We start from the raw sequence: 25,042 nt of genomic DNA, 5'->3' as shown, positions 1-25,042 counted from the left end.
ATTACTAAAGAAAAGATTCAAATCAAATCAAATCAAATCAAATCAAATCGTTTATTTGTCCATGTAGGTATTTTACAAAAGGTGTTATATATAAATAAGGCCGCTACATAGTATCCTAATGGATATACAAATGTGTTTTACTTAGTGTCTACTTACATCTAAGGTTATTTATTATACAATACAGTTATTGCACTACAACACTAACCTAATTAATACTGACAAATATTTTAAATATTAACTTACTTATTTCTTATTTATTACATAGGAACATAGTAATTCGTCATCAGTCATATATTCATTGGTACTATAATAGCATTTTTTAATTAGGAATAATTTAAGTTCTTTTTTAAACTCCATAATATTTAAGTTTCTTATATTTTGTGGTATTCTATTATATATCTGGGGAGCCATCACAAAAATACTTTTGCGGAAAAGAGCTGTATTAGCTGATTCGAGTTCCAAAATATTATTTACTCTTTTTCTTAATCTTGAATCAGCTGGAGGTTTAAATTTAAATAAATGATTGTTCATTTTAATAAAAACAGCAACTTCGTATATATACAGACATGGTAATGTTAACAAATTTAAAGATTGGAAATGTGGTTTGCAGCTGTCCCTGGGGTGTAAGCTGCAAATAGCGCGTATGCACTTCTTTTGTATTATAAATAGACGATCTATGTCTATTGAGTTACCCCAAAAAATCAATCCATATCTCAATATTGATACTACATAACTGTGGTAGGCTATTAGTACTGTATCACGATTTGCAACCCGAGATAGTTTATACAGAGCATAAGAAAAACTATTTATTTTTGCACATTTTGATTCGTTCACATAACGAGAGTTGTATACTCAGAAAGCAAAGAAAAATATTCTAACTCAAAAAAACACATCATACTAAACAAACATGACACAAAACAACTGCGATGACGAGCCAGCAGTATTTTCAACTCAATTTTCTATTACCACCTTTTTATCGTTGAACATAATGGCGGTACAGTCATCAAAAACCCTCGACTTTCTCAACGCAATCCAATAACAATAAAAAGAACGATAAAAACGTATATTATTTATTGACGACTTCCTATTTCAAGTGAAGACTAACGGCACCACAAATCTGTGCCTCTAGTGAAAAAGGGCATAAGTCCAAATTTGACGAAAATTCATAAAAATCAAGTAAATAAGTAAGGTAGCCACGCCGCTACCATTGCGTCGGGAGGGTTCGATACCCACACGGGACAAATAATTGTTTCGGGTCTGGTTGTACTTTGTGACCATTGTCCATATGTTGGTAAAAGTCTCTGCGACTCAAAAGCAATATTTAGTGCGGGAGTTGTCTTAAAAAAGAAAAATGTTAAGAACCCCGTCACCCCTTTTGCACATTGCTAACTTTCTCATATTTAAAGATAAAAAAATGACTGTTTTCTTCAATCGACGGAGAATTTTTTTCTGAAGATTTTGGTATACGTAACTCGTTTTCGACAAAATTGGAGTTATCCCCTTTTACACTAGAAGTACCACAAATCGTCGAAGTCACTATTTATCTTCAACTGTACCATTATACGGTGAACGGTTTAGCGAATTAAATTGCATTGGTTTGCAGTATCCTCGCTGAGATTTGTTTCCTTTTTGAACGAAGTAAACATTGATTGTTTGGGTTACGTGCAAGCATTTTTGGTGTTATATGAATTGGTTTATGCAAAAGAAATTTAATTTCATCAGCTTTTTCTGAAGAAAAATATAGATATATAGAGACTATGTCTTCTAAATTTTATTGGAAATATTAACTCTAAGAAACAATTTCACAGGAAATGATGTCGTGCCCTAAACAATTGATTGTCAACTAACGTCAAATGATAATTAGGTATTACTAAAAAATATGACTAACTAATCTAATGACACTTGAATGTAGCAAGCTCTACATTACTACTACAAATATGTTTATATTTCGTTGAAATTCATTTTAAAAAGAATTTCTCATTCATAAAGTGAGGATACACTTGACGTTGATCCTTGAATGCCAATTTTGAAATGACGTGCGTCAGTCAAGGGTAAAGAATTCTGAAAATACATTTTAAATATTGAAGTCGGTCAATAACCGGCTTAAAATGGCTAGCAGTTATGAAAATAGTTATATTTAATCAATTTAAATAGCATAACACAACGCTGGTGATCGCCGTCGTGGTGTGATAAGGTACGAGCCTGCTGCCTTGCAATTTCCTGACTCCAAGATATTGTTGAGAGCAACTTATTATAAAATTAGAAATAGAATAGAACCGGATTCGAAACTACAAAGATTGGCATAATATATTTTCTGTCTGCATGTAATACATTTACCAACAAGAACCTTCATTATTGAATGCTAAATTAGAATTTCGCATGAGCAAAGCCGCGGGCCAACCACACGAATAAATCAAACCACCACATCCAATATTTTGCAAGTCTTTTCGTAAAAACATTTTCCTCTTCATTACCATTATTAGTTTCAGCAAAAATCGCAGAGAGAGCCTCCGCAAAAAACATCCTTAATGTAAATACTTCATGTCACTTCCATTTTCCATCCAAAATGATTCATGGAAAGAAGGCACAATTTATAGGCGGCATGGTCAGCTATCTGGGAAGAGCTATTTGGATTATACGGGGCCGATACTCGTATATACTATGCCTATGGAATTTATGATCATGTTGGTAACATGGTTCGGTAGATTGATCAGTGTTTTTAAAGGTTTTTATGGTGGGGTGGTGAACCTGTGGTAAATGTAGAGCCTTTTTGAGCAGTATTTTTTTTCTGTTGTAGTCAATGTCCAGTGCATGGTTGTCACTTAATAGTATGGATTTTTAAAGGATTTTTTTTTACTTTTGTAACTGGAATTAAGAGAAAAAGTATGTTGTGCACAAATTATTATACTTACATCGAATTTATTAAAATTGTTTTTGGAGAAAAAATATAATATGATTCGCAAAATAGATGTTTTAAATTAAAAAAATTATAAATTGATTCGTTTGATTGTAAATTATATTTTCGAATGTAAATTTGTTTTATTTTCTCTTTATTGCACACTTAAAGCTTTTAAACATACGTGTAAATCGGCACAGAAATTTTGAAATTGTTTTTCATCTTCGATATATCGAAATACGTCGTGATTTTCCAATATTTATGGTATCATTGGGTCATATTTATAAATAAAAAAGCAGAGAAATATAATTTCAGTGGTTATGAAAAGTATTACAATAATTCATATTTATTTATAAAATATCATAATAATATATTTCGGGTAATAGCTTCTATAAGTAGTCCGCTTCGTAAAAATTAAACATTTATACCTATGTACTCTAAAGTCAGGAAAATAATATTAACATTCTACAGTAATCGTTAGTGTTGTGATGTTAAAGCGTAACAGACTGACTCACAAACAAATAATTGTAACGTGCATGCAGAATAACTTCTTTTTTGTATTACTCTAAAACTGTCTGTATAAACAAACACCTACACAATTTCTTGTATATGATATAATCGAATTATAATTAGTTGCTCGAGAAGATACCAGCAAAAGGTTTTAAGATCTAATAATAGACTGAAAGGTCAGGCAAGTATTACTACCCTTATGTAATATCTGAGAAACATTTTGTAATACCTTTTCTGCAACATTGTTAATTGCAAAACTGGGAAGTAATAATAACGGGACAAATATATACTTATGCTTAGAAATAGATGTGTGTGTATGTCTGTTATAAGTTAACTACGGAAATGCTACATAATTGAAACCAAGGGAAAATAATTAATATTCGTTTTATATAAGACGCTAAACCGCCTCTAGAGATCAAATCCTAATAAGAAAAGCATTATGGAAAGGTTATTTTCTGATACATCATTTGTTTGCATTTAATTTAAAAAATATATAAGTCTAGGAATCATCTGTCAAAACATTCTCTATGTTAGTAAACTTGCAAGCAAGCAATAACATTAACACAAGTCACTCTTAACTTATCAAAATTGTATCACAAATATAAAGTACAAAGTTTTCGAGTGATAAATTAACGAATATTCAATCAAACGATTTGTTGAACGACCAAATTAATATTGAAACTCCCATTACGTTTCTTTTATCTGAAACTTTTGAGGAAGATATATTTTTTATTATATTACTTTCTTTTATAACAAATTTGAGTAGAATTTCGACAATGTCTTGACGGAAAAAGTAATGGCGAAAATTAAATCAAAATAAATTCATTTTGGACAAATTTAATCACGTTTTTGTAGTACAGAATTTTATTTTGTAGTTGAGTACTTTCTAAGAAAACTTATTTGACGTCTTAAAAATGCATGAAAATTCTTGTGTTAGGTATGATAATGATGACCCGCATAATGTAAGTTCTACGGTATGTGCTACGCCGTAGCACACGTAGAATATTCTGTCTACGTTATTGACTACGTGCGTAGCAAACATACATTCTACGAAACAAAGGTGTCTCAACAACTTACAGAAAGTGACCGTGACAAAATGTTATTACTTGAAAGCTGAAATTAAAATAAGCGATGGAAATCGTCTTTTACCACTAAGTGAAGAAAAAAATACGATCATATTCGATATTTTTTTCTCCGTGTCATTAACCTGGCTTTACAAAGCATACGTGAAGCTCATGCCGCATTTCGTACCATATATCATATTCCAAGCAATTTACCATAGCAGCTGTCATTAACGATTCAACGTAGTGAATAAACGAGGAAAGCTTTTTAACAGTAAATAAAGATTGACAAATGACACGGCGGCAAGAAAAAGATTTATCGGTGAAAATGTAGCAATAAAACGGTTTTCACGTAAAGGAACCACGCAGATCGGTGAGATACACACGGACGGGACGCATGTCGAGCATGTTGGCTGCGGTTCAGACGCTAATCTTGATGTGTACAATCTGCTTTGACTGTTGGAAATTCCGGCCAAGTTTGAGTAAAAATGTAAGATATAGTGTACATTTTTGTTTTACTATTGGTGTAACAAGAAGTAACATCGTTCAAGAGGTTCTACAAGAATCAAACGTGTCATTTACACTTTTGGCCGACAAGAAATCTACATTCACTTTTATCGAGTGTTGGTGATTTTGTTATGTAGAGTTAATAGTTTGAAACACTGAAAATAAATCAAATTTGTAGTCCAAAGTAGGTTTGCTTACTATCGTACATATATTACGCAAATAAAACCAAATCTGTATTTTTAAAAACACTTCCACTTTTACTAATAACCTAGTAACACTTACTCATCAATTTCCTTTAACATAAACCAACACTACAACAATTCATCATTCTAGATTCATCATTTTCAATGATACAAAAATCTGCAAATAATGCTTGAGCTAGCCATTCTTCGCGTCTGTATACAAAAACACTGTCAGAATTTGATTGATTGAAATGCTGGCATACAACACCGAGAAATGGGATAGGCGTCAAGAAATAAAAGACGTGTATACGAAACTAAAGTATCAATAGATATGTTAATAATTCACACGTACTATGAGGAAAAGGAGTTCTGAGAATTTATTCGACCCGATTATTTGTCCTATTTATTATTGTAGGATATAAGAAAAAGTGTTGGTAATTGTACTGATGTTCCAATGAGTGAATTTTGTTTATGAGAATTAAGTTTTATGAAATCATCAAAGTATCTCAGTATCACACATAATTTCTTCATTTACCCAATTCTACCATTAGAAACGTGTCTTATATAATTGAATTCACACAATTCCTAGGAATTTACTACAATGACGGATTACATAATTACATTTACGTTAACATACATAAATAAGTGGAAAGTACAACCGTGTGATTTCATATTTTAGTATTTTTCCACAATATTTTTGTATCTGTACATATTTATACCGAAACACAAAGTTTCAGCGCAACCTCTGGAATGTTTAACAGAATTATTTTGTATACAACGAACTGGGTAACACTAGTACTTTGCTAGATTACTTCTGGGAACGTAAGGGGTGTCGACAATACGGAAAAAAGGTAAAAAAATGCGCAGATGTGTTTGCTGTCTTCAGCATTTTATGAAATTCGTTCCGGGAACCTTTTGGCGGGTGGATTAAACTTTAAAGTACACCAGTCCTTCGTCAAATTGAATTTGATGGTTTGCATGGATTTAATAAGGAACAAGAATTAATTTTGGTTGGTTTGGAAAATGTTTAGGTTGATGAAAAATTGAGACAGCAGTTTAATTAAAAACGCTCGTGTATTCATTAAAAAATACATAGTGCCAGACGGTATCTCATGAATTAACAAAAACTATTAAAGTAAATTATACTATTGTTAAAAAGATTTTAACAACAGTATAGTTTACTTTTGTACAGTATATTAACATATTTCTTTTGTGGTTTTGTGTAATTTTTACACGATATTAAAAATACTAATTTATACAGCAGATGCAATGCCGTTCGAATCAATATTAGCAGCACATAAACAATTGTTAACCAGTGGACTTTAACTACTGTTAACACCAAGTGCCCACTAACCGGCATAAGCAAAAGAAAGTCTAAAAATATTAAACTCGCCCAACAAGACGTGTCCCACTGAACCGTAAAATCCCTCGTTACCAAGCAACGCGTAAACCAGCAAGACAATGAAGTTAACGTACGTGATAATCCAAATATAGCAAACAAAGAATATCAAAACACGAACTCATAAACATGATAATGTGTTGATTAAACGACAAGCCAAGAAAAACACGGTAATGAAATAAGACATAACACTGGGGACGTTGTCACAATTTCGTGTCTTCGATATCAAATTATATAATAAGGAAGATTTTCATAAGATAGGCTGTGTGTGTTAGGCTGTACTATCGGAAGATGATGTAGCAGAAGGAAAGGTTTGCTTTAATAGAGATGGACATGATAAGAAAATATTTTCTTGGGGGTATACTACCATGTAAATATTTTATCACAAGCCAATAGATCCAACCAGAGAATATTACAAGTAGGGAACAAAAGTAGGCATAAGGTAAGAAGGAAGGAAAGGTGGTTTCAAAATAATGTTTCCAAACTCGTACCAACTTAATATAACGATGTTGAGGGTTCCACAGGTGATACAAATTGTGCAATATGACAGAAGCAATTTGCTTCGCTAAATATTACATAATATACAAAAAAGATAAATTAATTAGGACATAAATACAATAGAGGCTGGCGACCTCTGGGGGTCAAGTTCTGAAAGAAAAAGTGCGGAAAGACAAATAACCATAATAAGTCAGGATCCAAGTTTAAGCAGAACAACTTTACGCCCAGTCATTTTTAAAACCCAAAAAAAATGTAGGTGTACCAAAAATGGTACGTAATAAAAATGAAAGCTTTTTTATTTATTCAACACTTTTCTTTCTTTATAGCCACGCGATTTTGCTCTCAAAAATCCTTTTGGACCTCTGGGAGGTAATTTGGAATGAGGAATAACAATATCCTTGGCACGGGGGGATCCTTTACAAAAGGACATAAATATGTAATTATATTAATTCTAAGAACGGTGGTAAATTTAATACTGTTAATTACATTCGGAATGGGCACGTTTCATATTGAAACAATACGGAAACCTGTGTGGAATGTTATTATTAGCCACATTGGGAATATTCGCTTGTTTAGCGAGTTTCTGTGTGCTTCGTTATTTCATACAAGATTTACATACGGTGAAAAGCTTCGTACAATTTTCGTTTTCAAATGAAATTATATTTTAAGGACGCTTTGAGAACAATTTCGGATCCTTTTCTCGAAATTTCTGTTTTAAAATTACACTCGAATATGAGTGGGAAAATTCGCAGACTGGTTCAATTAGATGGTGTAATTAATTGTGTATGGTGTCTTGGTTCTAAATGCACGAACTTTGACTCTACTGTCATCTGATGTATGAAAGTGTAGTCAAAAGTCTAACTATGCTAAAATGATGAAAAAAGAGCGATTAACCTTAATATTTTTTTCTTTCTTTATTTACAACAAAATCTAATCTTAAACCACTATTTTTTAGGTTCTCATTTGCAAATTAAAAATGCAATTTCGTGACAGAGATTCTTAAAAAGATAGTTCCCATAAACCTTATCATCTCATTTAAGATAGCAATAGACTAAAAATTCTAACATCTGTAAATTAATTTTCTCCGTAGTTTTCGAGGTAGTAGACGAACAAAATGAAATACAGAATCGGACAAAAAGAATTGAGCTTTTGTTCAAATGATTGCTTACAAAGGCTTTTCGGGGATACCTTAAACAAAGGCCCCGCCAATGATTTGTTGGTTTTTATTGTATTTTTATTATTACACTGTTTTTTGCGCGTATTTTAGGTCAAGTGAAAGCCGTATTAAAATCAATTATGAAATACAACCAGTGTTTGATTTAATTTTAGAAATATAAATAGTCGTTGAAATTGAACCAGGTTAGAATTATCTCGTGTTTTTGTATACACGTAGTGCTTTCAAAGAGAGATTGAGCCCATATTTCTATTTAAAAATCGTATTTGATTACCTAGTTAAATCAAGGTAAAATATAAAAATCAGTTTTCAATATTTGATCACTGCATCGTTATTTTAAAGATTAGGGTAAATAGCTGTGATTGTTCTACTAAGACAAAAATCGTTTGAAGATACAGCAAGTAAGCTTTACATGCCAATTAATTTCTTTTTCAAGGAATCTGAATCAGAAGCACAAAAGAAACCCAGTACCTTAAGGAAACTATTTAAAATTATCGTCGTTAATTGGCCAATAGCAAAACGAAACTCAATTGTTATTAGAGGAAATAAAGATTTCCTCAGATACAATATCTATTAAGTATTTACTTCTTATACCAAAAGTCTAGAGAATCACATTAAACAGGTAGATTACGACAATACCGTTTCCGAGCCGCAAGGAGGATTTATTGCGTGGAGCCTCCACCGCAAAGATTAAGTACTTTATTATCTAAATAATAATATGCAAAAATATAAAACACTGAAAACGTTATTGTTGGAGACTTATGTTCTGAAATATGATAGCGATTCTAAATGTCTGTACTCAGTGGCGGATTTGCAGTCCTAGCCGCTATAGGCCCCATGCCCTGTGCCGCCCCTTTTTCAGAACCTTGAATTATTCACATACGGGAATAGCAACCTACACGCGGGTGAAACTGCAGGCTACAGCTGATATTATATACTATGCATTTGAGTTATTTGTTATTAATCTTGTTATAATCAGTGATTATTAGTAGTTTTAATAGATTCATCATGTCTGTCAGTCTGTCCGGCCGTATGTCACAGTCATTTTATTGAGACTATGCATACTATAAGGTTATTTGGAAGGTAGTTGTATCCAATGAACCGCTATGAAGGTGTAGTATAATTTTGAAAAACAATAAGGTTGACACTCAATACATGTTACTGAGAGATGTTTTTTTAAATAAGTACATTGTGCGTTGTGTGTTGTCCGCCTGTCGGAATTGCCTCAATGCTCTATACATTATTTCTAAACCTGGTGGGCTTCTCCGTTTCTCCGAACCCATCGTGCGCGAGTCCGACTCGCAGTTGCCCGATTGTTTGTCACGAAGTGCCGCCCTTAATATCTAGCCGCCCTAGGCCTGGGCCTACTGGGCCTTAGGGCAAATCCGCCACTGTCTGTACTACGAGTTGAATGAATTGGTAACTATTTTTGATTAGATTGAATACTTTGATTTTAAGTTATTGCCAATTGATTGGTACAGGTCTGGCCGGTATACAATGGAACAGGTAAAATATATAGACGCTGCATCTCATTTACAATAACTTTGACCGATTTTTTAAGCATCATACGAAGCTTGGTAACAAACAACCTAAAACTCAATAAGCGGCTACCCATCTGTAGAACATCCGCTCCGACGGTTGCTTAACTCATTTAACGTTCACCAAAATTGATCATGAATACTATTACCTTTTAGTTTATGCAGCCATTTTAAAACCTTTGGCAAAATATAAAACCTCAACAAAAATTTCAGCAGTATAAATAAACTCAACACACAACCTTTTAATTACACCGTCGCATGATTCAATACACCAATAGCAAATTGCATTTGCCATACATTGCCCATTATTAATTCATGTTCACCATAGAACGTTCGCAGTTCAAAACAAAACCCTCCATGTACAGCCTTAATTACCGCGCTTCGACTGCGAATATCGTTAATGGCCATCAACGCATAGGTGAAAGCTGCCTGGCCGTCGAACAATAATTATTTATCGTGATGTTATGGAAATTGGAAGGAGAACTGATTGATTAGAGGAAACACAATACTGGCATGTACTAGGCTTAGATGGAGTGAACCTAAATGGAACACGATAGGTAATCTACCTCAACTAGATGAAAAGTTCTGTAGCTCGATTCTCTAATACTATCGACTACCGACAACTGGCTTTTCATCGAGAAATGTTGTATGAAAATCTGTGCAGCGCCTCTGACGGGCGTCGTAGGAACTATTTTAGCAATACATTTGGAATGTCAAACTTTCGATACTCCACAGTATCGACTGTACAGAATCGCGCTGTAGCTCAATTCTCTATTACTATCGACTACCGAAAACCGACCTGTCATCGAGAAATTTTGTATGAAAATCTTATTAGCGCCTCTGACGGGCATCGAAGAAACTATTTTGGCAGTACATTTGAAATGTCAAACTTTCGATACTCGGCAGTATCGACTGTACAGAATCGCGCTGCTGTAGTCGGTACTACCGAGTATCGAAATGATTTTCCTTTTGTTTTCGACTTAAGGCGCTGATTAGGTTTTCATACAAAATTAGACAATAGTTTACCGGTTGGTGAAGGTTGAAAAGTCCAGCAAGAAAATCTTGCTACAGAATGATATTGGGTTAAGCACACTTAGAGCCCGTCACTTATTGTTTTAAAAAGTCTGCGATACGTTATTTAGGTCACCACTTCTACACATAAGACTAACTTAAATTTTGTTGTTTTTAAAATTAACAGTAAGCATGCAATTAAAATATTCAATTGTATATCTTCCATTAAAAACATCACCCAAATCTTTACGAACACATTCAATAATCTCTAAAATCTTTTACGCGCACACGAAATACCCAACAAAACATTTTATTTCAACAGTACCAGGACATAAGGCCTGAATTATCTCTTTATAAATGTAGCGAAATAAACGGAGCGTTTACGATGACACAATAAACAATTCCTATTCCATCGGACTTATTAAGTAGAGAGCTCGATATAAACATATACCAGTTGCTATTGCTATTGCTATGTATACCGATTTGTCATGCATGAGCCAGATATGTAATTGAAGAATTGATTTCTTTCGCCAGACTTTATTATGGAAAATACTCGTGTATTTAGAAGAATAGTTTATTTTATCTTGTGGGAAGAATTTTGTGAAATTGTCTATGTAATATTTTTTCTTGTTTTCTGCTGATTCTGCTGTGTAAAGAATATATTGGGTTAAGAATTTATAGGTCTTGTAGGTAGTAATAACATTTTCGTATGTAAAATATACTTTTCCATTAGGCTCGGAGCTTCGGAAGTTGTGAAAGCTGAAAGTATAATATGAAAAAAAACGTGTTTACTTTTACTAAAAATGTCTCTTAAAAAATTGGAGGTATTTTACTTGATAAAAACGATGTTTATTTGTATTCCCAAATCCTTTGTTTAAGATTGTGATTTTTGGCGAAAGAATCGCTTTGAAAGCCCATTTTATTAATAGCAGAATTCTGAGAATAAGCTCGTTTCATTATAATTTTATTCAGTACTTTCACCGAAAAGGGAAAATACCCTAACCAATTTACTGAACAAAAATACGCAAATCTGACATATCCAATTAATCTGTCCATTATCTAACAAAAAATTAAAACAAACAAAACTAATTACGGCTCATTATTAATCTAAATCAACCAAAGCTTTAACAAAAAAGTAATAAGAATAAAGAAATATAAATACTTATGGAGATAGGATCTTAATTTAAGACAAGCCCGAGGGACTTGTTCATAAAAGAATGTTGAAGGGGAAATAAGTAAACAAGGGAGAACAAACGAATACCCTTAAACGATAATGAGACACCACAATCTTGAGGCAAACGTTAACAATATACAAGATATTGCATATACTTTCTCACAAATGTTAGAATTTGAAGGACATATTCAGGTAATGGAATTTTTGTCGGACACTTGAACACGTTCCTGTCTACGGAAGGATTGTTTTGTGGAAAATGATTCGTCTTGCACGTGATTTGTTTAGATTTTACCTGTTAACCTCGTTATTTCTGAGAAAAGTACAAAAGACTATGTAAGATGTGCTAAACAAGGGAGGAAAACGTACGTAATTTAAATATGGAGTCCACAGGTGGTTTCGTATGGTTTCTAGTTATGAATAACTTATTGATGCTGAGTTCTGAACGTGTGATAGCGTGAACTCCGTAGATATCGATTGAAGGTACATACAATAATGACGTCTTGCATAAGTTACATGTATCTGATAGCTAGTGCATTGCCTTAAGGTGCAATAACCTCTTATTGATGTAACTGGATCTTGGCCCTACATGCATTATTTATGTCGTTAGCTTTCAACACAACGGGTACTCTCTAGTTAAAAACTTGAAGGAAAATTATAATGCGAGTGTTATTTTAAAAGAAATAATATTGTTCAACAGCCTCAGAATATTATTGTAGCCATTTCATATTGAATTTTATACGATGTTTAACAAGAATAACAAAAATGATACGGTTAAAATATATTACAGTAAGCACCTGAATTTCGTAGAAGAACCGTTATTTAAACAACTATAATTAAATTAAATTTCCCATATTACAACGAAATTGTACGAAACAACTACTCCACCAACTGAATGAAATATTTTACTTTTCATAATTTTTCTATTATTTGGTTTGGAACGTTGTCAGGTAAAATTCTATGAGTTTTGGAACTAGTCCAGGAATTTTTAATATTCACTCACCGATAAAATGCAGTGCCATGCAGACGACTACTGACTGTAGCGTTGTCATTTTGATTATTGTTCTCTCTTCTTCTGGAGTAGTTTTGTCGCACCATACATTTTACTTTTCATTATCCACATTTATAAAATCATCATAATCCATTTCCACTTCACTCACATGTTCACCACTACTTATCTGTCCTCGTGTTCCAAGTTCATCTTTAGTTCTATCGATTCGATTTCATTTAACAATCGAATCGCGATTTCGATTATCGAGAATCGATTCGAAAATAGATAATCTTTGTTTCACTAGACTGAGGCGAGGCCGAAATATCCGTTGCGGGTGCTGCCACGTTTCAAGTTTCCTGTAACAAAGTGGAGTAATTTGATCAAGTCTAGGGATTTGAATACGATTTCCATATTGGATGCTTACACACTGAACATTGGGTGAGCGCCAAAGACGTTCTCTGAAGATGTTACGTGGATTCCTCACAATTTAGTACTGATTTTACGAGAAACGAAAAAATAAGTAACAGTCTATTGTTTTGTTTACACAAAGGATGAATTCGTAGAATTAATTACTTAATTACTAAAGGGTTTTACTGAACCGCGCTTAGTTTCAAAACATCTATTTGTTGATCACAACTTGTTACCCGTGAAGATCCGATATTGATCAGTTTCATCCAACCTATTAATTTTATAACAAAACTAGAAACTTGAAATCATACGCACCATGGGTGTCAACAATTTTTATAGAAATTATACATATAAATTGTTCTAACCAAAACAATCTCTCACAACTCAACAATAACAATATAGCTAAGTGTAGTTAACCACTAGTATGAAAAAAGTAGGGCACGGATATAAGAACCTAATTTATCAACATTAGTTTGTTTGTAGTTTTAAGCTAAAACCAGTAGCACGAATTCTGGAAGTTGTCCAGTTTAACGACTATAACTTTTAGCAAGCACTAAGTTTGTAAGATTGATTAGTTTCAGATTTGTTGTAAAGTGTATTTCATTCTGTGTTCTCCTTTTTATATTTATGTATTTACTGCATGTTTGACGCAGTGACTAACGTGGTCACCTTGTTGTGATAACCGTAGCGCCGCGAGTGGTAGGTTCGAATCCAACCCAGAACAATTTTTTGTGCGATTAGCACTAGTATCTGTTAAGCCATTGTTAATGTTTTCATATAAGCATGTATTTAAAAGTATATAAGTATGTGTATTAGTTATTTGGATACCCTAGTAGGTATAAGCTCTGCTTAGTTTGGAATCACATAAGCAGTATTACTATAAAATGAAGAAAATATTATTCTTCTCATCATAGGTTAATATAAATTAGAAAACACCAATAGTACATTTAACCGACTCGAGAATCAGACCTCAGACCTCATGATCAGCAGTCGGATGCACCACAACTTCGCCACAGATATTACTATATATCTTTTTATTTTTAGTGTCAATTGATCACAGTTTTATTCCAGTATTTAGTTTCGCTTCTTACGAGAGACCTATTCACTAATCCGTATCTTAAATAAGTAGTGCTACAAGCTAAGATTACTCAGGCCACCATTAAGAGCCGTGGTCAGGCTCTATGCCAAATGTCTTAAGATCTTCATACGGACAGTTCTAGTATATTGGTACAAAACCTAAATGAGTGCTACAAACGCATGAATATCCCTTTCAGTTGTATTAACGTTACTTTACCCCAAAAGTAAATAAAAGTATTTTCACGTTTTCACGGTTGAATTTTCGTTAACTATCAAATGCCTTTCTTGCTGCATAGCAAGTAAAGCATTTGTTGGTTTAGCTATCTATTGTCTTGTTGTAGGTAAGAATGACAAATATTATCCCAATTTAATATTTTGACCGACACAAAATCCCGGAGCCGAGATTCATGACATGTCTTCAAAATACACATAACAATTTAGGCGACTAAAATGATTGATGTATTAATATTAGTACAGTTAACCTAACGAGCTTTGAATTAACCAATCAATAATAATTGTACTTATACTCTTGTTCTTATTTACCCTTAAAACAAGACTATTACTAAAAACGATGTCTTTTACGAACCCTGTAATTGGATTTCAACGTAACGCACTTCTCCACCCCAAAAAATCAAGCTACGGTTCTATTTTTAGATTAATGGAAATCAGTTCTAAGCCAATGTTTTCCTCACAAATTTGGTTGAACTTGCCAGCTCATTTAATTTGTAATCTGACTAATAATAACATTGCGAAAGTTGAAAGAATACATGTTTGTTACTTGGGCAAGTAAAAACTAGTGAATCTATTTAAAATTCACACAGTAATCCATAACACAAGTATATACATGGAATACTTTTTTATCTGAGAAAATATTATCACGCGGATGAAGTCGAGGCTAAAAACGAGTTATTTTTTAACTAGCAGATCCGTCATGATGGTGAGCGAGCAAAGAGTATTTTTTGTGGGCTTCTTCAATAAACATACGTGAAACTTTTCTCATAAATCACTCCATTTATTGGTTAATTTGAATGAAAATCTGCTCAGCCGTTTTTGAGTTTCTTGTGAACAAACAGACACACTTTGTTTTACAACACGTAGTGATGAGTGCATAATTAGATGTAACCCACCCGGGGACGAGGTTTACCGACTCATTTTATGAATATTTCAACAGGCTGCATAATGCTCTTGCCAAGATTTAGGAAATAAACTTTAGGATGCAATGCTAATTTGACATAAGTTGTTGGAGATACAAACATGTTTTGTAACAAGGGAATAGTAAGTTCCTTTGGTAATCTATTTTATTCACAGTACTTTTTTGTCCTGGATTGAGAATTCATTGTATGTCGCTGGAACTTTAACTATGTGAATTTCTGTGTAGTAACCAAACCCATATACCCTATGCAAAATGGTTAGCGATCGTCAAAATTAATTGCCCCATCTTTGTTAAATCTAAAGAATTCAATTTAAAACGATGAGTTGCACATTTCACCCTATAGACAAAATTTAGATAAAATGTGGACGGCTTAAAAAACTATCCCATAAATATGCGTCTCTCTGTTTATATTATGCGAACAATTTTATATAATATAGCTGTAACAAAAACTCACATTTCAACCTTTATTTCCTGACTGTTGACAGTTTAGGAAATATGAGAATTCGTGTAAAAGCAATAACACTACGAAATGAACTGAGTTAGTAGAAGTTTAGCGGAATCTATGATTCTATTCGCACGAGCGCGAGTAACGCTTGCTTTGCACGACACAAACAAACTGTGTTTATACGTAAAACGGACAGCAGAACTGATGAACGGTGTAGTAGTGAAATCTAATCTTACTTATACCTACATATTTGTGCTACTAAACTATTATAAATGCTAAAGTATGTCTGCAATTCTGAAATGCTTCGTTATGCTATAATTCTGTAACAATTTTGATATTTTTTTACATGAAGTTGAATGCTTAGGTCAAAATTAGCTCCTTTATTTACGAAAATGTAACTCTTAAAGTACTAAAAATTAAAACACAAGCATTGCTGTTAGGATTAACGAGCAGAAGTAGCATGATTACCGCGAAAAAAATTATAAAAAAAAATATATTTCTAAGCATATTATACTGTTGGTAGTTTTCCAAATCAATCAGTACCATTTTAATCTGTACGTACGTAAGAATACCATCACTCACAATTGAACATAACATCAGAATTTTAATATTTGCGATCAAAAATTTCAAAGCCAATCTTTACTAACTATAAAATGGCAGAAAATAAAGCGAATTCCGTTGAAATGTGTAATAATCTTCATATCAAATCATAAAGAGTTATGTCTGCTGTGTCATATGGAACGAACTTTAGTTCTCGTTTACTGTTCATGTCTGACATATAATAAAAGAAAATGTCAACTAAAATATAGTTCTTGAAAGGTTTTTGATAGGACACCGTTGTTATTACATTTAGCTGATATGTTGGGTACTGGGAACACGTTTGTATGTTTTACGAGGTAACTCGATAGATGTGCGCCTAGATAATGATGTGACTAATTTTGTGTCATGTACGTATGAAAAGTTATATAAATATTGATGAGGCATTTTTTTATTGATCGTAGTGAATAGCGTTCCCTGGAATCTGCTTACCGTGAAAAAGTTTAAACCGTTTTGTAACTTCCTCTGCAGGCTGGTTAGCAAGAGATTGCAACTGCTGATTTATCTCTACTTCTGTTTTCAAATCAAATGCAACTGTTTTGTTTTTTTTTTCCAATTTCGTTGGAAGTTTCTCGGAGTGTGATGCCGTATTTGGAATTTAAAATATTCTCACCCCCTATTATTTGGGATGTAATATTTGGTACCATTGGCATAGTATAGGATACCTTCGAGCATATTGTGATAAAATAAATTATCTTTATGATGTGTGCACCTGTGATGTGTTCTGAACGTTTGTTCGTAGTTCCCATACAACTGTAAGCTCATATTTACTGTGGTTAAGTTATTCACGTACGTGTTGCAAATTAGTTCGTAACACGATTCCTAGAAGAGGTAATACGTACCAGACTATTTACACAACTAGATAGTCTTCTGCAAATTTAATTAGAGTATATTCTGAAGTATTAACTAAGAAATATTATAGTAAAATTATGATGGGTTTATGTGCCGTTTTTTTAAGTGTACGACACACCTGTCGAATGTAACGTTTAGCACTGCGCTGAATGCGACGCAATTTCGTCGTATATTTACATCTTGAATAACACAGCGACCGTGTTGAGCAGAGAGTACGGAGCCAAACGTTGCGCAGATGTGGTGGTAGACTAAGATAAAATTAACTTTGAAAAATGAATGCCTAGAGTTCATAGCCTACTTACATAAACCATATCTATAAGCAGTAAATATTAAGATAAATATTTAAACTCTTTAACTAACTTTCAAGCAAAGAATCCAAGCTGTAATTGGCCAGCGTGTTAGACTCGATTATTTAGTAGGAGGCCTTGTCAACCAGTGGAACATTAACAGGTTAAAAAATACTTTTACAATTACATACGTCATATTGATTGGTGAATGTTACATTCACCAATCAATATATATATATATATATATATTGATTGGTGAATGTAACAGGCTATTACCGCTTCAATTAGCCCGTTAATGTGCGTAGCCGATGTCCGCCAAAGGAGTGACCTCATTAAATAATCAGATTGCATGATAATATTAATATATATGTTATAATTGAATGTATAATTGCAATATATTACTAGAAGATTGATAGGAAATGTTGTGGTAGGAGATAATAAACTCGGTTGAACGAGAGATTGAACCTACATCAACTGATTATTATTATTATTCATGTTATTTTCTTTGTCAAAGATCGGCAATAGTTTTTATCAACGCCAAATATTTTTTCAAGAAAATAATTTTGACATTTCGAAATGCATCAATGTGAAGTGTGTACTGATAGTGATTAGATATTTATTTTTGATTTTTATACATAAATAAATATTAAATTTGCCGCAGAATTAGGGAATCTAAAATCAATATAAATTGCTACATTATTTTTATCAACCAGTGAATTGAAATAAATATTATCCTACCTTTTTAAATAAAATGACAAGTGATAATTGTATATTTGGTAAATAAAGTTATATTACAACTACATCAATAAAATGAACACGATATCCTTTTCGCTACGAACGCATACACTAGAATAGAACAATTATTCAGTCAACTCAGCTACTAATTAGCTGCTAAATCCTGCTAATTTCTGAGCCGCATTATATTGGTTTCAGCACTGTCAATACCGTTACGTTGTATTATTAGAATCACGGATAGTGTTAGCATTTACGCCGAATATATTGATGGTCATTTTAGAATTGGCTTTGATGTGTGTTCATGGAAACCGCTGGTATAATGGTCAGTTTGATGGAAATGTTTGATAGTTCTTTTAAAAAAACACTTTTTAGAACAATATCATTTTATTTTTAGAGATTTTGATATTAGCGCAACATAATTCTAACTATAGTATAAGAGTATATTTCTGAAACACGATACATACATACGATAATTGGATAACTTTAAATAATAGACTAGGACAATAAAAAATGCTATATATATTATCTATCTATCTATCTCTTTAGCCCACAATTGAGTAATGGCCTCCTCTACCGCACGCCAATTTCAACGATCTATTGCAGTCCTACACAAATTTTCTTATAATAATTTAGACATATTATTATGCCGCTGATTTACCAAAGAAGAATATACTTAGAAATTTCTGAGAAGCGAACGCTACATGCTCATGTTACCAATGGTGTTAAAAGGGATATCGCTGAACTTTGTGGTATTACGTACAGCGATTAACCCCAGCACACGACAATCGACGTTAATTGATTACCAAGAAGCATATCGTTCTTGGAATCAGCACAGAATTAGACATAATACTATAACGGATCTTATACCAAGTAACTGCTACTTAGAGTCAAACCGAAAGCCTCAAATGCAAGATTCCTGGCCGTCGGAGGTAGTATGTAGTCATAAAATATGTAACCTAAGATATTAGTAAACGGCGGGATATTTTTTTTAGACAAATTCACGAAAGCTTTGTTGCGATATAAAGTAATTTGTTGAACAATGTTTTAATTGAAAAAAAAAAATCTAAATTATGTAGTTACTCTACTAGTTATGAAGGTTACGTTTTCGCGTCAAAGGCCACTAAACTCATTTATTTAACAAACAAACGTATCAAGCAACTTAAGCGCACCGTGTCGAGAGCTTCACTTCAGCAATATGGAGGTCCATTCATTCTGTATTTATACTCCATTCTTATGTAAGTGTACTGCGTTGTAATTCCAAGTAATGCTGTGACTCGGCTTTCAAACCTGTGCAGCCTAATATAAACTATAGAGATGTAGAACAATGAACATGCACCAAATATTCAGCCGTTGGAATCTGCATCTGAAATTAGAACCGTGTCCAATATAATGGCTTATCCTTGACAGAATACATGGAAGCAATGTCCACGTGAATGTTGGAGGGAAATGGACACGGGATGAATACCTTGGGGAATGCCTTGAGGGACTCATTGCACTGTCGCATTGTGAACGGTTGGAATGGTTCACACGTTTTAAAATCACTCAGCAGGGAAAAATTCGAAGTGATTTTAGACGTGAGACTTGAACTAGATTTTTATTGCTTGACTTTTTTTTACTATAAAAGAAACTGTTTGTTACTTAAGAACGAAAACATGGTACAGATCTATAAAGTAAAGTGTTGTAAAATGTAAAAAATAAAAAGGATTTTTCTCATTTTGCAGTGAAATGGAATTCTGCTATGAGGCACTTCAAGTCACAACCGACCGAGTGAGAGAAAAGCAAATGTTATTCCTCGCACATATATTACACAGAAAACAGTTTCTCTGCACCCTAAGCAGAACACTTTAAATGAAAAACACAGTCATATTCCACATTTCTAGTAAATAAGCCGGCCTGTCACGTCCCGTACAGAATTTCATCTTTTAACGCAACCAACGTAATATGTAACGGTGCAAAATGTTCTAAATGTCGGCAAAAGTTAGCTGAATCTCCAAATGGACCGTGAAATTAATTTTACAAAAATGTTATCCGCTGTGACTATGAGTAATGAGAGATCGTTTACGACGGAAACTGTGTATATCCAACTTTAAATTAGGACTGCTCACATGCTATATTTTAATGACTATGAGGAATAAAAACGTGATTATATATTTATTAATACAGTTATTTCAAGGAGTATATTAGAAATTATAATAATATATTCATTTGTATGTTTCTTTTGAAATTTGAGATATAAAATTTAAATAAACAAGTATCAGGGTCAGAATTTGCCTCTTCAAAAATCATATTTTTTACAAACGTTGTGTGAAACAATATTATATTTCTTGTACTTATGATTTTAACGAATGAAAAAATAATGTTATGTTAAAAGAAATTATTTTTCACAGAAACAAGTGCCGTTAAGAGCAACAAAGAAAACTGCAAAGTTGAAAAGATTAATAATTCATAATTAAGTTCATAGTTGAATTCTCATAATATTCTTACATAATTTGCGCAAAAACTTCTTTGCTGCAATTCCATTTAATCATAGTTTAATGTGTTAAAATGTCTCCGTTATTCTTAGTTCTTATTCCGTCGGGACTTTTAACTTCTTATGCAAGGAGTGCTTCCTGACTTTACACCGAACATTCTTCACCGGCTTACGTGTTATATTTTAAACAATGTTCATTTATATTGTACCCTTTTAGAAGTATTTTTCGAGTGGCTTCAAAGCCTGGATTAATTAAAAAATCTTGTCTGATGATGTGTATATCAAAACCTTCAGTTACACACTAAATTCAGTAGCACAATTCTCTATAGTCGATACTAACGAGTATTGACAATTTGACACTTAAAATGTACTGCAAAAATAATTCCTATGGCGCCCACTAGATGCGCTGATCAAATTTAAATTCAAAATTACTCGATAACTAGTCGGTCGTTGATAGTCGATATTGGAAACTTTATATTAAAATATGCTTATAATAAGCGAAGCTAATTATAAGCGATCATAAATTCAAAAGCGAAACCATGAAAAATCTGTTAACGACTTCCAAAATCACCATAACAACTTTATGAACACCATCAATGGAAATCAATACTTAAAAGTACATTAAAATGTACACAACAACAACATTTCGCTATCCTGACATCATTCCCTTACATCATCATACCATTATCGCCAACGCGAAGGATACACGCGATCATTTTCGAATCATAAGCATTTATACGGGTTTGCATGTGTGTCTACCAACACATTCCATTAACCACTGTGAACATTAGGTCCAATTCATTCCATTACCATTCGATACTCGTTACTCGAACGCTTTTAAACTGTTTACCCGACAAAATTGAATTCTCCCGAGTTTATCAGAGAGAACATCTTTTTGGTGGTAAACGAAATTTGGACGTGTTTTAGTCGGTACTCGTTCGGTTACGTCTTAATGATGTAATGTAAACTGGTTGTGTCAAGGTTCGAGGGGTTAAATTATGTTTATTTATTGAAACGGTACCTTCTCCATGAGATGTTCATTTTCGGGAGGAATTTTCTAAATGGCTAGCTTCAAAGGATTTGGTTGTACGCGAATTGTTGAGCCACGAAGTTGATTACTTCTACTTGCTTCTGCGATGTGTACATTTTTATGATTTCTTTTGAGCCATATACAAAAATTGATTGGTTATTTCAAAGCGAGTTTTGAATGGTTCTAGAAAAACAAAACACCAAGGTGTATCTATTTCGAATTCTCCATCGGCTTAAAAAGTTTTAAACGAAACTTGCAAAAACGGCTTCCCTGCAACCAGGAAACAGGGAGCATTTTATTAAAAAGTACAAAGTTCAACGTTACGCAACACTCAATTTATTTCCTTCATTACAGTTTGGCATTCGAAAGTGTAATTGGAATATTTCGTTCAGTTATCGTCATATTACGAGTATAATTGCAATTTTCATACACTTTTGCGTGCTTTTCGTTTTCGCGTTTAAGATTTTTGTCACTCCGTTTCCCATTAAATTTTAATTTTATTTGAAGTTCTTTCATCATCGTACTCTGATTTTTTTATACCAAATTTTGACATAATACGAATCGTCATGTGGCTTGTCATTAACAGTGACAATATTCATAAAATCGTAAGTATCATAAACTTATTACATTACATTTATATTATCTACATCAAAAAATAAGACTCAACCAAAATTAGCTCGCTCACCCAACTAATTTGGAACCAAGAACTCAATTCCATAAGAAACTAAAGTCGTAACACGCGAAGACAGACGGTACGAGAAAGCTTAGTTGGTGCAATAAAAATACTGAAATACCATGAACAGCGAACAATAGGTGTAAGCGAAACGTCAAGTTTATTGTGACAAATTGTCGGGCAGGTGTCGTTTATGATCTTTCGATGTCTAAACGCTGAAGCAGTAAAATGGAGAACGATGGTATGTTATGTAACCGTGGTTTGAGTGTTGGGAATGGGGTTTAGGTTGGTTGATTACGTCGTTACGTTGGGCATTTAATTTGGAATGATGTCTTAGAACTAGATCTTTTGAATTTGATCTTTTTAGGAATCTTTTTTTAATTTTGTGGCTATTTATTCATTGAATGAATTAATTCCTCAACCTTCGATTCGAAGAAGTAGATCAGTAGCAGATTTATTACAATAATCATTATCGAATATCAACAAAGTTTTACAAAATAAATTTCTTAACATTTTGTTCTTACGGACGCTGTTCAGTTCTTCATACAAATTTGGTAGGTCCAATTGTCGAAAGTGTATGTGTACATTAATACAGCTGAATTACTTGGTATAACTATGTATTATGTACAATACATTTAAATTTTCATAAACACAAATTTTAAATTCCATACAAGTATATTGTAGTACAATTGAATAAGAGCGGGGACAATTGCAATTCCTCGAAAAGATCCTTCCAACGTTTTAAGTAAGATGTTACGCTGAATGTATTCGGGTCATGTTTTATGTGTTTCATTACATTTGTCGTACTAATGTTGTTAGGTACATTCGTTAAGTCAGTCTATGACCTTAAGTAACCTTTGTCTTGGGTGGTCTATTGATTCTAATGAACTTAGTAAGGTTGAAGAATTTTGTCGAAGCTGTTTTAATTACACTTTTGTAAAAATATTATTTTGTTTTTTATTTAATAGTACGACGGTATTTAGAATTTTGTGCCCGAGAGAGATTTAGAAAAACCATAGATACAAAATACAAAAAACATATTTTTGTCGAAGATGCAAAACATTTGTTCTGCAAAGGGATCGATCAAGTCGGCGTAGCGACTACCTACTTCTCTGCTACGAGCACGCTACGGGCGTCGTCAGTTTTGTGTGAAAGTTGCATGTTTTTTAGACATGTTCACTGTTTGCTTGAAAAAATAATGTATTTCAGATTTTTGCTTAAAAAAGACCTTCCTTTCTTCAAGCAATTTCACTTTCCGTATCATCAAAACAAGAAGCATACGGTTATTCTAACAAAGTAATTCAAATACTTTCAAACGAAACTCATATCTACTTATTTTTAATTAACAAAATGTGCTGACCGGTCCCAAAGGTAACGTTACTTACCCCATTCGGTCACATTATTCACGTACCACTAGCCAGGAACTTTTAGCAGTAAATAAGCCAGTATGTGGCAATAACCTCTTTCTATATTACAAAGGATCTTGCAAAATATGAACGTACAGTCACCAACAAAAGTATGTAAAAGAACTGTCGCATTTTAGGTTATTATTTACCTCTATATATTTAGAATGTGGCAAATAATTATCGATATTTTATTTTTTTGATGAACCAAATACACATGAGTATTTCTACTCTTACTTCTTTGTCTTATCTTGTCAATATGTTTACTCAAAAACGTGTTATCAATGGATTTGACTGATGTTTTTACAACAAACTGCTTGATATAACCTTTATTTAGAGTTTTACTTAATAAATGCTGCAATTTCAATGTCGTAACTAGCGGTCTTGTATGACTAGAGGTAGATGAAACATGTGAATGAGGCAAGGGAAGTTTGTAACGACCGTACCAAGTGATGTTCTTAGGTCTCTGTCTACGCGTATGGGAAAAAGGCGTGGTTTTATGTTTGTATGCGTAAATGCTGCGTTTACATATTTTTACATTCGACTGTACCCTTTAAGGAAAGTGTTGATGTTGACGTAAACAAAGTTGCAGCAAAGTGCTACAATGTCATAAGAGTTTGCATGATACGATTACACTTTGTTTGACCCAGAAACGAAGGCGACGTAAGAAAGGGCACTCTCTTAATTGTTGACGGTTTTACTGTTCATAGTATAGTTGTCATCTTGCTTTAATTGTTGCTTATGGTGGTGAGCGTATAGAATATCTTGGGCGTGATTTTTATCTTAAAGGAAATTATTAAGATCCATTTACAGTTGTCCCAGTCTGTAGCTTTTAAACTTTTACATTACATTTCTATTACTTAATTTATTATTGGACGCGGACATGCATTTTACTTATAATTGCCTGACGTTTTGGTATTTTTGTTTCAGGTTTTGTTATGTCAGAATGGGATATTTGTGCCTAGCTCTAGATT

The 25,042-nt window shown here is 33.1% G+C and overlaps 1 protein-coding gene across 1 annotated transcript in view; it reads right to left on the bottom strand.

Annotated features, from left to right (window-relative positions):
- Positions 1 to 25,042, bottom strand: part of LOC142983088 (uncharacterized) — a 132,057-nt gene that overhangs the window by 64,609 nt on the left and 42,406 nt on the right. Inside the window, exon 2 of the mRNA XM_076129912.1 lies at positions 12,951 to 13,294. Within this exon, the coding sequence (XP_075986027.1) occupies positions 12,951 to 12,999 (49 nt within the window). The 5' untranslated portion in view covers positions 13,000 to 13,294. The remainder of the gene's footprint in view (positions 1 to 12,950; positions 13,295 to 25,042) is intronic.

Source organism: Anticarsia gemmatalis, chromosome 23, assembly GCF_050436995.1.
Source record: "Anticarsia gemmatalis isolate Benzon Research Colony breed Stoneville strain chromosome 23, ilAntGemm2 primary, whole genome shotgun sequence".
In the NCBI taxonomy this organism is placed as follows: Eukaryota; Metazoa; Arthropoda; class Insecta; order Lepidoptera; family Erebidae; genus Anticarsia; species Anticarsia gemmatalis.
The sequence above is the reverse complement of the archived record's forward strand: the minus strand, read 5'-3'. Positions and strand labels throughout refer to the sequence as shown.